The 11,704-nt window shown below is 37.1% G+C and overlaps 1 protein-coding gene across 1 annotated transcript in view; it reads right to left on the bottom strand.

The window, feature by feature from the left end:
* Window positions 1–204: 204 nt before the first annotated feature.
* The window catches only part of tei (irregular chiasm C-roughest protein teiresias), a 470,430-nt gene continuing 458,930 nt past the window's right edge, over window positions 205–11,704 (bottom strand). The window contains exons 12-13 of the mRNA XM_075311309.1: window positions 575–753; window positions 205–504 (exon numbers count right to left, since the gene is read on the bottom strand). Coding sequence (XP_075167424.1) covers window positions 205–504; window positions 575–753 — 479 coding nt within the window. The remainder of the gene's footprint in view (window positions 505–574; window positions 754–11,704) is intronic.

The raw sequence follows: 11,704 nt of genomic DNA, 5'->3' as shown, positions 1-11,704 counted from the left end.
GTGGTTGCTTTAAAATCTAGATATTTTTTTTGGTTTTGCATAGCATAGTTTTAGGTGTACACAAGAAAAACTCAATATTCCCAAAGAATATGTAGAAAAATAACAATACACTTATTCACAAACCTAAAATACCAATTATGTTTTTCAATTACAAATACAATTTCATTGTTCTTTGTTATGGGAGGGAGGGGGTGGGGTTACTTTTTAAATTTTATATCTTAACCATAAAAGGGCTATTAACCACCAAAATCGTTGACTTAACTCCAATGCATTGGCTGATGAACCGAAAACTGGAAAATGTACTTCCTCCGGTTCGCTTAGCTCCTCTTCCTCCTCGTCGATAACATTGGAGAGCGAACGATAGCGTAAAGTGAAATTAACTTTTATAACAGCTTCCGCCACACCACCCGGAGAAGAGACTATGAAATAAAAGGTACGAGGAACTCTTTCATGCATGCTGATATATGTAAGGCGGGCTTCTTTACAAAAGGGTGTGGGTAAATCCTAAAATAAGAAAAGATTACAAATTTTTAATTTGTTTTTGTTAGTAAAAAGATTTTTTATGAAATCTTACCGTAAATCCATATGCTAATACGGTATTGCCATATTGATTACCGGGTGTGTAGACACGATCACCATGAAGCCATCTTGCTGCATGTGCTGGAGGATTGGCACAAAATTCTACGGAGAGATGTAGTGGTGAACCAGGATATGCTACAGGTGTATTGTTGCGAGCCACAACAGTGGGATGACCTAAAATGAGAAATTGAAAATGGAATTGGTTTATTTTTTAGAATCATAGTAAAAACTCAAGAGAGGATTATGATATATATGGCCTCGTGAAAATTGGCCTCAAACCCTAAATAAAGTAGGACCAAAAATGATTATATGGAAAACGACAACAATTTTTATACCCTGCGCCACACTGTGGAACAGGGTATTATAAGTTAGTGCATATGTTTGTAACACCCAGAAGGAGACGAGATAGACACATGGTGTCTTTGGCAATAATGCTCAGGGTGGGTCCCTGAGTCGATATAACCATGTCCGTCTGTCCGTCCGTCTGTCTGTGAACACATTTTTGTGATCAAAGTCTAGGTCGCAATTTAAGTCCAACCGCCTTCAAATTTGGCACATGTTCCTAATTTGGGTCAGAATAGAACCCTATTGATTTTGGACGAAATCGGTTCAGATTTAGATATAGCTCCCATATATATTTTTCGCCCGATATGCTCTAATATGGACCCAGCAGCCAGAGTTTTATACCGATTTGATTGAAATTTTGTACAAACATAACACTTAGTCGTGTAGTCAAGTGTGCAAAATTTGATTAAAATCGGTGCAGATTTAGATATAGCTCCCATATATATCTTTCGCCCGATATGGACTTATATGGCCCCAGAAGCCAGATTTTTGGCCGAATTTGGTGCAAATTTTGCACAAGGAGAACAATTAGTAGTATAGTCAAGTATGCAAAATTTGATCGAAATCGGTTCAGATTTAGATATAGCTCCCATATATATCTTTCGCCCTATATGGACTAATATGGTCCTAAAAGCCAGAATTTTGACCCAAATTGGTTGAAATTTTGCACTAGGAGTACAATTACTTATATAGTCATGTGTGCTAAATTTGATTGTAATCGGTTCAGATTTGGATATAGCTCCCATATATATCTTTCGCCCGATATGCACTTATATGAACCCAGAAGCCAGACTTTTATCCCGATTAGCTTGAAATGTTGTACAAGGAGTACAATTGGTAGTATAGTCATGTGTGCCAAATTTGATTGAAATCGGTTCAGATTTGGATATAGCTTCCCTATATATTTTTCGACCGATATGGACTTATTTGGCCCCAGAAGCCAGAATTTTGGCCCAATTTGGTTGAAATTTTGCACTAGGAGTACATTTACTTATATAGTCATGTGTGCTAAATTTGATTGTAATCGGTTAAGATTTAGATATAGCTCCCATATATATGTTTTTCTGATTTCGACAAAAATTGTCAAAATACCAACATTTTCCTTGATAAATCGCCACTGCTTAGTCGAAAAGTTGTAAAAATGACTCTTATTTTCCTAAACTTCTAATACATATATATCGAGCGAAAAATCATAAATAAACTTTTGCGAACTTTCCTTAAAATTGCTTCAGATTTAAATGTTTCCCATATTTTTTTTTTTTTACTAAAATTGTGTTCCACCCTAGTGCATTAGCCAACTTAAATTTTATAGATTTTGTAAAAGACTATCAAATTCTGTCCAAATCGAGTGATATTTAAATGTATGTATTTGGGACAAACCTTTATATAGCCCCCAACACATTTGACGGATGTGATATGGCATCGAAAATTTAGATCTACAAAGTGGTGCAGGGTATAATATAGTCGGCCCCGCCCGACTTTAGACATTCCTTACTTGTTTTTTTTTTATATTTTTATGGAAGTAACTTTATTTTTTAGGGGCCTGTTTGCATCTTGAAAATAATCCCTGATATTTCTAATGAACAAAAAAAAACACCTAGTTTTGCATTCTCGAATTTGATAATGGTTGTAACTACACTGAAAAAAAATATTGTCGTGAGACCAAAGATTTCATGTCCTTAAAATACGAATGCGTTTTTTGCTTAGCATAGAAAACGCAGTTCTCTGATATAAAGTTTTTTCCTTGCCCGAAAGACGATGAACTTTTCTATAAAGTCGTTTTTTCTTTGTAATTAAGCGATTCAGTTTGAAAATGGGTATCTTAAAATAAAAGAAAATTTTGTTTGACTAAGGTCAATTTAGCTTTAATAATTATGAAAAATTCTTCAAAATTAGAGAAATTGTCTTTAAATTTGTAGTCTTTTTGCATCTTGACAACAAAGCAAAAAAGCGTTAACACGCTTTTAAAGAACTTTAATTGCACATGAAGAAAAAAAAACAGAAAAAACGAATAAGTTATAATTTGCTGCCTAGAATCAAGTACGCAAAACTTAAATTTAAAAGATAATTCTGTTTTAAAAGTATCCTTACTTCAATTGTCCACTTCTTTCGCTCGGAATCAATACCAAAATCATTAATGTAAAGACAAAATCTTTGGAACCGGGCATGTTTTTTGTTTTCAGTGTATATACAATTTTGATGTTCTGAACAGCATGGTATTGCAACAGATTTTATATTTGCAGACTGGCTTCCGGCTGAGGTTTAAGTCATTCCCTTATGGATAGAATCCAAAGTGAGCTACAGTGATTCCCAAGAGATTTGCACTCAAAGACACATTTTTAATTTCTGTTTCTTTAAAATTCATATTTTTCCAGTTATGGTACAGTTAATACGGATGATTTTCGACACACCTCTTTATGGTCCCAAAATACCCCCAGATTTCCCATTTCAGGCAAATCGGATTGTAAATACAGTTTCTAGACTCCCAAGAAGTGAAATCGGGAGATCGGTCTATATGTGGGCTCTGGCAAAGAATAGACCGATAAGCACAATTTTCCACACACCTTTTTACGGTCCTAAAATACTTCTAGATTTCAAATTTCAGGCAAATCGGATAGTAAATATAGTTTCTAGAAGCCCAAGAAGTAAAATCGGGTGATCGGTCTATATGGGGGCTATACCAAAACATGGATCGATACACACCAATTGTAGTTCTAAAATACCTCTAGATGTTCAACTTCAGGCAAATCGGGAAATCGGCCTATATGGGGGCTACACCAAAACATGGACCGATAGACACAATTTTCAGCACACCTTTTGATGGTCCTAAAATACCTCTAGATTTCCAATTTCAGGCAAATTGGATAAAAACTATGGTTGGATGGGGGTATATTAACCTTGTCATTCCGTTTGTAACACATCGAAATATTGCTCTAAGACCACATAAAGTATGTATATTCTGGGTCGTGATGAAATTCTGAGTCGATCTGAGCATGTCCGTCCGTCCGTCCGTCTGTTGAAATCACGCTAACTTCCGAACGAAACAAGCTATCGACTTGATACTTGGCACAAGTAGTTGTTATTGATGTAGGTCGGATGGTATTGCAAATGGGCCTTATCGGTCCACATTTACCTATAGCCCCCATATAAACGGACCCCCAAATTTGGCTTGCCTAAGAGAAGCAAATTTCATCCGATCCGGCTGAAATTTGGTACATGGTGTTGGTATATGGTCTCTAACAACCATGCAAAAATTGGTCCACATCGGTCCATAATTATATATAGCCCCCATATAAACCGATCCCCCGATTTGGCTTTCCGAGCTTCTAAGAGAAGCATATTTCATCCGATCCGGTTGAAATTAGGGACATGGTGTCAGTATATGATCTTTAACAACCATGCAAAAACTGGTCCACATCGGTCCATAATTATATATAGCCCCCATATAAACCGATCGCCAGATTTGGTTTGCGGAGCCTCCAAGAGAAGCAAATTTCATTCGATCCGGCTGAAATTTGGTACATAGTGTTGGTATATGGTCTCTAACAACCATGCAAAAATTGGTCCACATCCGTCCATAATTATATATAGCCCCCATATAAACCGATCCCCCGATTTGACTTGCGGAGCCTCTAAGGGTAGCAAATTTCATCCGATTCGGTTGAAATTTGGTACATGGTGTTAGTATATGGTCTCTAATAACCACATTGGTCCACATCGGTCCATAATTATATATAGCACTCATATAAACCGATCCCCAGATTTGGCTTTCAGAGTCTTTTGGAGCAGCTAATTTCATCCGATTCGGTTGAAATTTGGTATGTGGTGTTAATATATGGTCTGTAATATTCATGCCAAATTGGTCCATATCGGTCCATAAGTATATATAGCCCCCATATAAACCGATCGCCAGATTTTGTTTGCGGATCCTCTTGGATGTGGTGTTAGTATATGGCCACTAACAATCATGCAAAAATTGGTCCATATCGGTCCATAATTATATAAAACCCCTATATAGGTTAGATGGCAGCCCGATGTATCAGACTCACTTACACTATTGTGATACCACATTGGTTATCACTGCGTGCTGCCCGATTCAATGTTAAGCTTAATGACAAGGGATCTTCTTTTTATAGCCGAGTCCGAACGGCGTTCCACATTGCCATGAAACCACTTCGAGAAGCTTTGAAACACTCAGAAATGTCACCAGCATTACTGAGGTGGGATAATCCACCGCTGAAAAACTTCTTGGTGGTAGGTCGAAGCAGGAATCGAACCCACGACCTTGTGTATGCAAGGCGGGCATGCTAACCATTGCACCACGGTGCTCCCAACCCCCATATAAGCCGATCACAAAATTTGACCTCGCGAGCCTCTTGGAAGAGAAAATTTCTTGGAGTCGCAAATGTCATCCGATTCGGTTGAAATATGGTACGTTGTATTATTTTATGGTCGCTAACAACCAGGCCAAATTTGTTCCATATCGGTCCATAGTTAACATATATATTACAATTAAAAAATTAATTGATCCAATTAAAAAATTTATTGATTCAATTAAAAAACAAGTAAGGAAAGTCTAAAGTCGGGCGGGGCCGACTATATTATACCCTGCACCACTCTGTAGATCTAAATTTTCGATACCATATCACATCCGTCAAATGTGTTGGGGGCTACATATATAGGTTTGTCACAAATCATACATTTAAAGATCACTCGATTTGGACAGAATTTGATAGTCTTTTACAAAATCTATAGAATTTAAGTTGGCTAATGCACTAGGGTGGAACACAATTTTAGTAAAAAAAAAAATATGGGAAACATTTAAATCTGAAGCAATTTTAAGGAAACTTCGCAAAAATTTATTTATGATTTATCACTCAATATATATGCATTAGAAGTTTAGGAAAATTAGAGTCATTTTTACACCTTTTCGACTAAGAAGTGGCGATTTTACAAGGAAAATATTGGTATTTTGACCATTTTTGTCGAAATCAGAAAAACATATATATGGGAGCTATATCTAAATCAGAACCGATTCCAACCAAATTTGGCACGCGTAGCAACAATGCTAATTCTACTCCCTGTGCAAAATTTCAACAAAATCAGATTTAAAAATTGGTCTCTGTGGTCATATGAGTGTAAATCGGGCGAAAACTATATATGGGAGCTATATCTAAATCTGAGCCGATTTCAACTAAATTTGGCACGCATAACTACAATGCTAATTCTACTCCCTGTGCAAAATTTCAACTAAATCGGAGGAAAAAATTGGTCTCTGTGGTCATATGAGTGTAAATCGGGCGAAAGCTATATATGGGAGCTATATCTAAATCTGAACCGATTTCAACTAAATTTGGCACGCATAGGTATAATGCTAATTCTACTCCTTGTGCAAAATTTCAACCAAATTGGAGTAAAACTCTGGCTTCTGGGACCGTATTAGTCCATATCGGGCGAAAGCTATATATGGGAGCTATATCTAAATCTGAACCGATTTCAACTAAATTTGGCACGCATAGCTACAATGCTAATTCTACTCCCTGTGCAAAATTTCAACCAAATTGGAGTAAAACTCTGGCTTCTGGGACCGTATTAGTCCATATCAGGCAAAAGATATATATGGGAGCTATATCTAAATCTGAACCGATTTCAATAAAATTGTGCACATTTGACTATACTACCAATTGTACTCCTAGTGCAAAATTTCAACCAAATTGGGGTAATACTCAGGCTTCTAGGGCCGTATAAGTGCATATCGGGCGAAAGATATATATGGGAGCTATATCTAAATCTGAACCGATCTCTTCCAAAATCAATAGGGTTCTATTTTGACCCAAAACACATACTTGTGCCAAATTCGAAGTCGATTGGCCTTAAATTACTACGTAATCCCTTGGTTACAAAAATGTGTTCACGGACAGACGGACAGACGGACATGGCTATATCGACTCAGGAGCCCATCCTAAGCATTTTTGTCAAAGACACCATGTGTCTATCTCGTCTCCTTCTGGGCGTTGCAAACATATGCACTAACTTATAATACCCTGTTCCACAGTGTGGCGCAGGGTATAATTAATTTATCCAATTAAAAAATTTATTGATTCAATTAAAAAATTAATTGATACTATTAATTTCTGTGATAGATTTTTGTTTCAATTAAAAAATTTGTTGAATCAATTAAATTTTTAATTGAATATTTTTTTTAAAACTCAATTAAAATTTTAATTGAAAAATTTTCGTGAAATTTTGTTTTGTGTAAAAACCGACCCCAATATTTCAAGTAATTCGATTGGGGATGACAGTCTTTAGTAGAATTTTTTTACGCAATCCGTGGTGGAAGGTACATAAGATTCGACCTGGCCAAACATACGGCCGTATATACAGGTTTTTTCACTTTGTGTTGTAAGCAAAAATCTTGTTATATTTTTTTGTTTGTGGAATAGTGCAAGACATAATTATACCGGAAATAACAAAATTAAGTCAAAATTAAAAAGCATTAAACTCCTAGGATTTTAGGTTGTAGGAACAATGAACGCACTACGTGAATACAAATATAAAGAGCTGCCATTGCATCATTGGTCACCAATTCATCTCCTCTCCTCCACCCATTCTTGTTATGGCTAACTTGGAATAGAAAATGACACAATACAATTATAGGAAATTGAATAATTTTTCCTTTCATTGTTTTTTTTGTTTTTGCTTTTCCATTCTTAAGTAGAAAAGTTACAAGTAAATAAATGCAAAACATTGCACAATCACAACCCAGTGACAATAACAACAACTACGATACCATTGATAATAGAAGACAACATACAAGAAGCCTGTTAGTATGGAAAAATTGGTAGCATTTAGAGCATATCGCCCATTGTCGAAGCACGAGGGGATTTTAGAGTGTTATTGTTCAAATAAATGCCAGTTCTATAGAAATGACAGATCCAATACAGTACATAGTGGAACTAAACAGTAACAATTCCAAATGAAGGCAATATAATGGCAATGTGTCTGCTCTGAAAATGCTTTAGAAAAAGGACTATGCATATTGTATGGTTGTTGATGTTGTTGCTGTTGCACACCATCCCCTCATACTCATCCTTTGGCATAGAAAAATAAGGATGCACTCATTCACTATTCTTTCGCTAGTATCGAGGGAATTGTTGTAATTGCTTTAGAACATTGTTGTCGCCGTTTAAAATGGAAAATGGCAAAGAAGTCCTGAAAGTAACTGAACATCAATTGTTTTCAACTAACAACACTTCCGTATGACTACAACCCCTCCCATTCATTCCTCTTTATTTAACCAAAGACAATCCCCACTCGCTATTTCATTTAAGCAAACTAAGGAGTTTCTTTTGAACATAGGATGAATAGACCTTCAAATGAGATCTTAGGCAGGAGTTCGGGAGGCGGGTGGTGGTGGTGTTATAATGTTAGTTATTCCAAGAATTGTTAATGCCAAAACACAAAGTGGCAATTTGTTTGGAAAAAATTCAATTTGCTTAAGAAAAATGTTGTTCCGCAAACAAAATGCTTTCTTCAGTAACTACCCCATCAATTTCTGAGCAAGGAATTTGCATTTCATTTCATATACATATATATATATTTTTTTTGTTTCTTCAACTATATTGGCTTTTTTTCTCTCGTTAATAGCTTTAGAGAATTGAAATTATCTGAAGAGGGAAACTTTAATTTTAGGGTATTTAATTTGCTAGTAAGGAGATAACTATGGTAGGAACCAATTAAAAATTCGAAATTGATATCTGAATCTTAAATACCCACCACCATGAACCAAATATTAGGGTTTCCTTTGAAATTTCAGGAGGGCTTGAGGACACTTCTCGAAGATAAATTTAAAGATTTCGCCTATGAGGACTATATCAGATTCTGGATGGACCGATACTCACCATTTTCGGTACACCTCTTTATGGTCCTAAAATACCTCTAGATTTCCAATTTCAGACAAATTGGATAAAAACTACGGTTTCTATAAGCCCAAGACCCCAAATCGGGAGGTCGTTTTATATGGGGACCATACCAAAACATGGACCGATACTGACAATTTTTGGCACACGTATTTGTGGTCCTACAATACCTCTAGATTTCCAATTTCAGGTAAATTGAATAAAAACTGCGGTTTCTATAAGCCCAAGAAGTAAAATCGGGAGATCGGTCTATATGGGGGCTATACCAAAACAAGGACCGATAATCACCATTTTTGGCACACCTCTTTATGGTCATAAAATACCTCTAGATTTCAAATTTCAGGCAAATTGGATAAAAACTACGATTTCGATAAGCCCAAGACCCCAAATCGGGAGGTCGGTTTATATGGGGACTATATCAAAACCTGGACCGATATAGGCCATCTTCGAACTTGACCTGCCTGCAGACAAAAGACGAGTTTGTGCAAAATTTCAGCACGATTGCATCATTATTGAAGACTGCAGCGTGATTACAACAGACAGACAGACAGACAGACAGACGGACAGACGGACATCGTTCTATCGTCTTAGAATTTCTCCCTGATCAAGAATATATATACTTTATATAGTCGGAAATCGATATTTCGATGTGTTACAAACGGAATGACAAACTTATTATACCCCCGTCACCATTCTATGGTGGTGGGTATAAAAAAAACAAGTATATACGGCCGTAAGTTCGGCCAGGCCGAATCTTATGTACCTTCCACCATGGATTGCGTAGAAACTTATACGAAAGAATGTCATCCACAATCGAATTACTTGGGTTGTGGTATCTTAAAACTTCTTAACATCGTTTTCTAAATTGTGAGTTAGTCCATACGTGGTATATATTAGACAACAAATGTATGTATAGGTACGTAGGTATAGGTTCGATACGTAGAGGTAGGTACGATATTGGTATAGGTACGATACGTAGAGAGCCAGAATTGAAATATGGGGGTCGCTTATGTGGGGGCTATATACAATTATGAACTTGATATGCACCAATTTTTGTGTGATTGGGTATCGATTTATCTGAGGGCTATAAATAACTATAGACCGATGTGGACCTAGTTAGGCATGGTTGTTAACGGCCATACACTAGCACAATGTACCAAATTTCAACCGATTCGGATGAAATTTGCTTCTCTTAGAGGCCCAGCAAGCTAAATCTGAGGATCGGTTTATATGGGAGCTATATATAATTATGGACTGATATGAACCAATTCCTGCATGGTTGTTGGTACCATATACTAACATTATGTACCAAATTTCAACCGAATGGGAAGAATTTTGCTCTTCCAAGATGCTCCGGAGGTCAAATCTGGGGATCGGTTTATATGGGGCCTACATATAATTATGGACCCATTTCGACCAATTTTTGCATGGGTGTTTGAGGACATATATTAACATCACGTACCAAATTTCAACTGAATCAGATGAATTTTGGTCTTCCAAGAGGCTCCGGAGGTCAAATCTGGTGATCGGTTTATACGGGGGCTATATATAATTATGGACCGATATGGACCAATTTTTGCATGGTCATTAGAGAGCGTATACTAACATCATGTACCAAATTTCAGCCGGATCGGATGAAATTTGTTTCTCTTAGAGGCTCTGCAAGCCAAATCGGGGGATCGGTTTATATGGGGGCTATATATAATTATGGACCGATGTGGACCAATTTCTGCATAGTTGTTAGAGACTATATACTTACACCATGTACCAAATTTCAGCCGGATCGGATAAAATTTGCTTCTCTTAGAGGCTCCGGAGGTCAAATCGGGTGATCGGTTTATAAGGGGGCTATATATAATTATGGACCGATATGGACCAATTTTTAAATGGTCATTAGAGACCATATACTAACATCATATACCAAATTTCAGCCGGATCGGATGAAATTTGTTTCTCTTAGAGGCTCTGCAAGCCAAATCGGGGGATCGGTTAATATGGGGGCTATATATAATTATGGACCGATGTGAACCAATTTTTGCAAGGTTGTTAGAGACCATATACTAACACCATGTACCAAATTTCAGCCGGATCGGATAAAATTTGCTTCTCTTAGAGGCTCTGCAAGCCAAATCGGGGGATCGGTTTATATGGGGGCTATATATAAGTATGGACCGATGTGGACCAATTTTTGCGTGGTTATTAAAGACCATATACTAACACCATGTACCAAATTTCAGCCGGATCAGATGAAATTTGCTTCTCTTAGAGGATTCGCAAGCCAAATTTGGGGGTCCGTTTATATAGGGGCTATACGTAAAAGTGGACCGATATGGCCCATTTGCAATACCATCCGACCTACATCAATAACATCTACTTGTGCAGAGTTTCAAGTCGATAGCTTGTTTTGTTCGGAAGTTAGCGTGATTACAACAGACGGACGGACATGCTCAGATCGACTCAGAATTTCACCATGACCCAGAATACATATACTTTATGGGGTCTTAGAGCAATATTTCGATGTGTTACAAACGGAATGACAAAGTTAATATACCCCCATCCTATGGTGGAGGGTATAAAAAATCTCATTACCAACTTATCTTGGAGGTAGGTTAGGAGGCAGCCCGATGTATCAGATTCACTTAGTCTATTCAGTCCATTGTGATACCACATTGGTGAACTTCTCTCTTATCACTGAGTGCTGCCCGATTCCATGTTAAGCTCAATGACAAGGAACCTCCTTTTTATAGCCGAGTCCGAACGGCGTTCCACATTGCAGTGAAACCACTTAGAGCATTACTGAGGAGGGATAATCCACCGCTGAAAAACTTTTTGGTGTTCGGTCGAAGCAGGAATCGAACCCA

The sequence above is a fragment of the Haematobia irritans genome, chromosome 5 (genome assembly GCF_050003625.1).
Source record: "Haematobia irritans isolate KBUSLIRL chromosome 5, ASM5000362v1, whole genome shotgun sequence".
NCBI lineage: Eukaryota > Metazoa > Arthropoda > Insecta > Diptera > Muscidae > Haematobia > Haematobia irritans.
The sequence above is the reverse complement of the archived record's forward strand: the minus strand, read 5'-3'. Positions and strand labels throughout refer to the sequence as shown.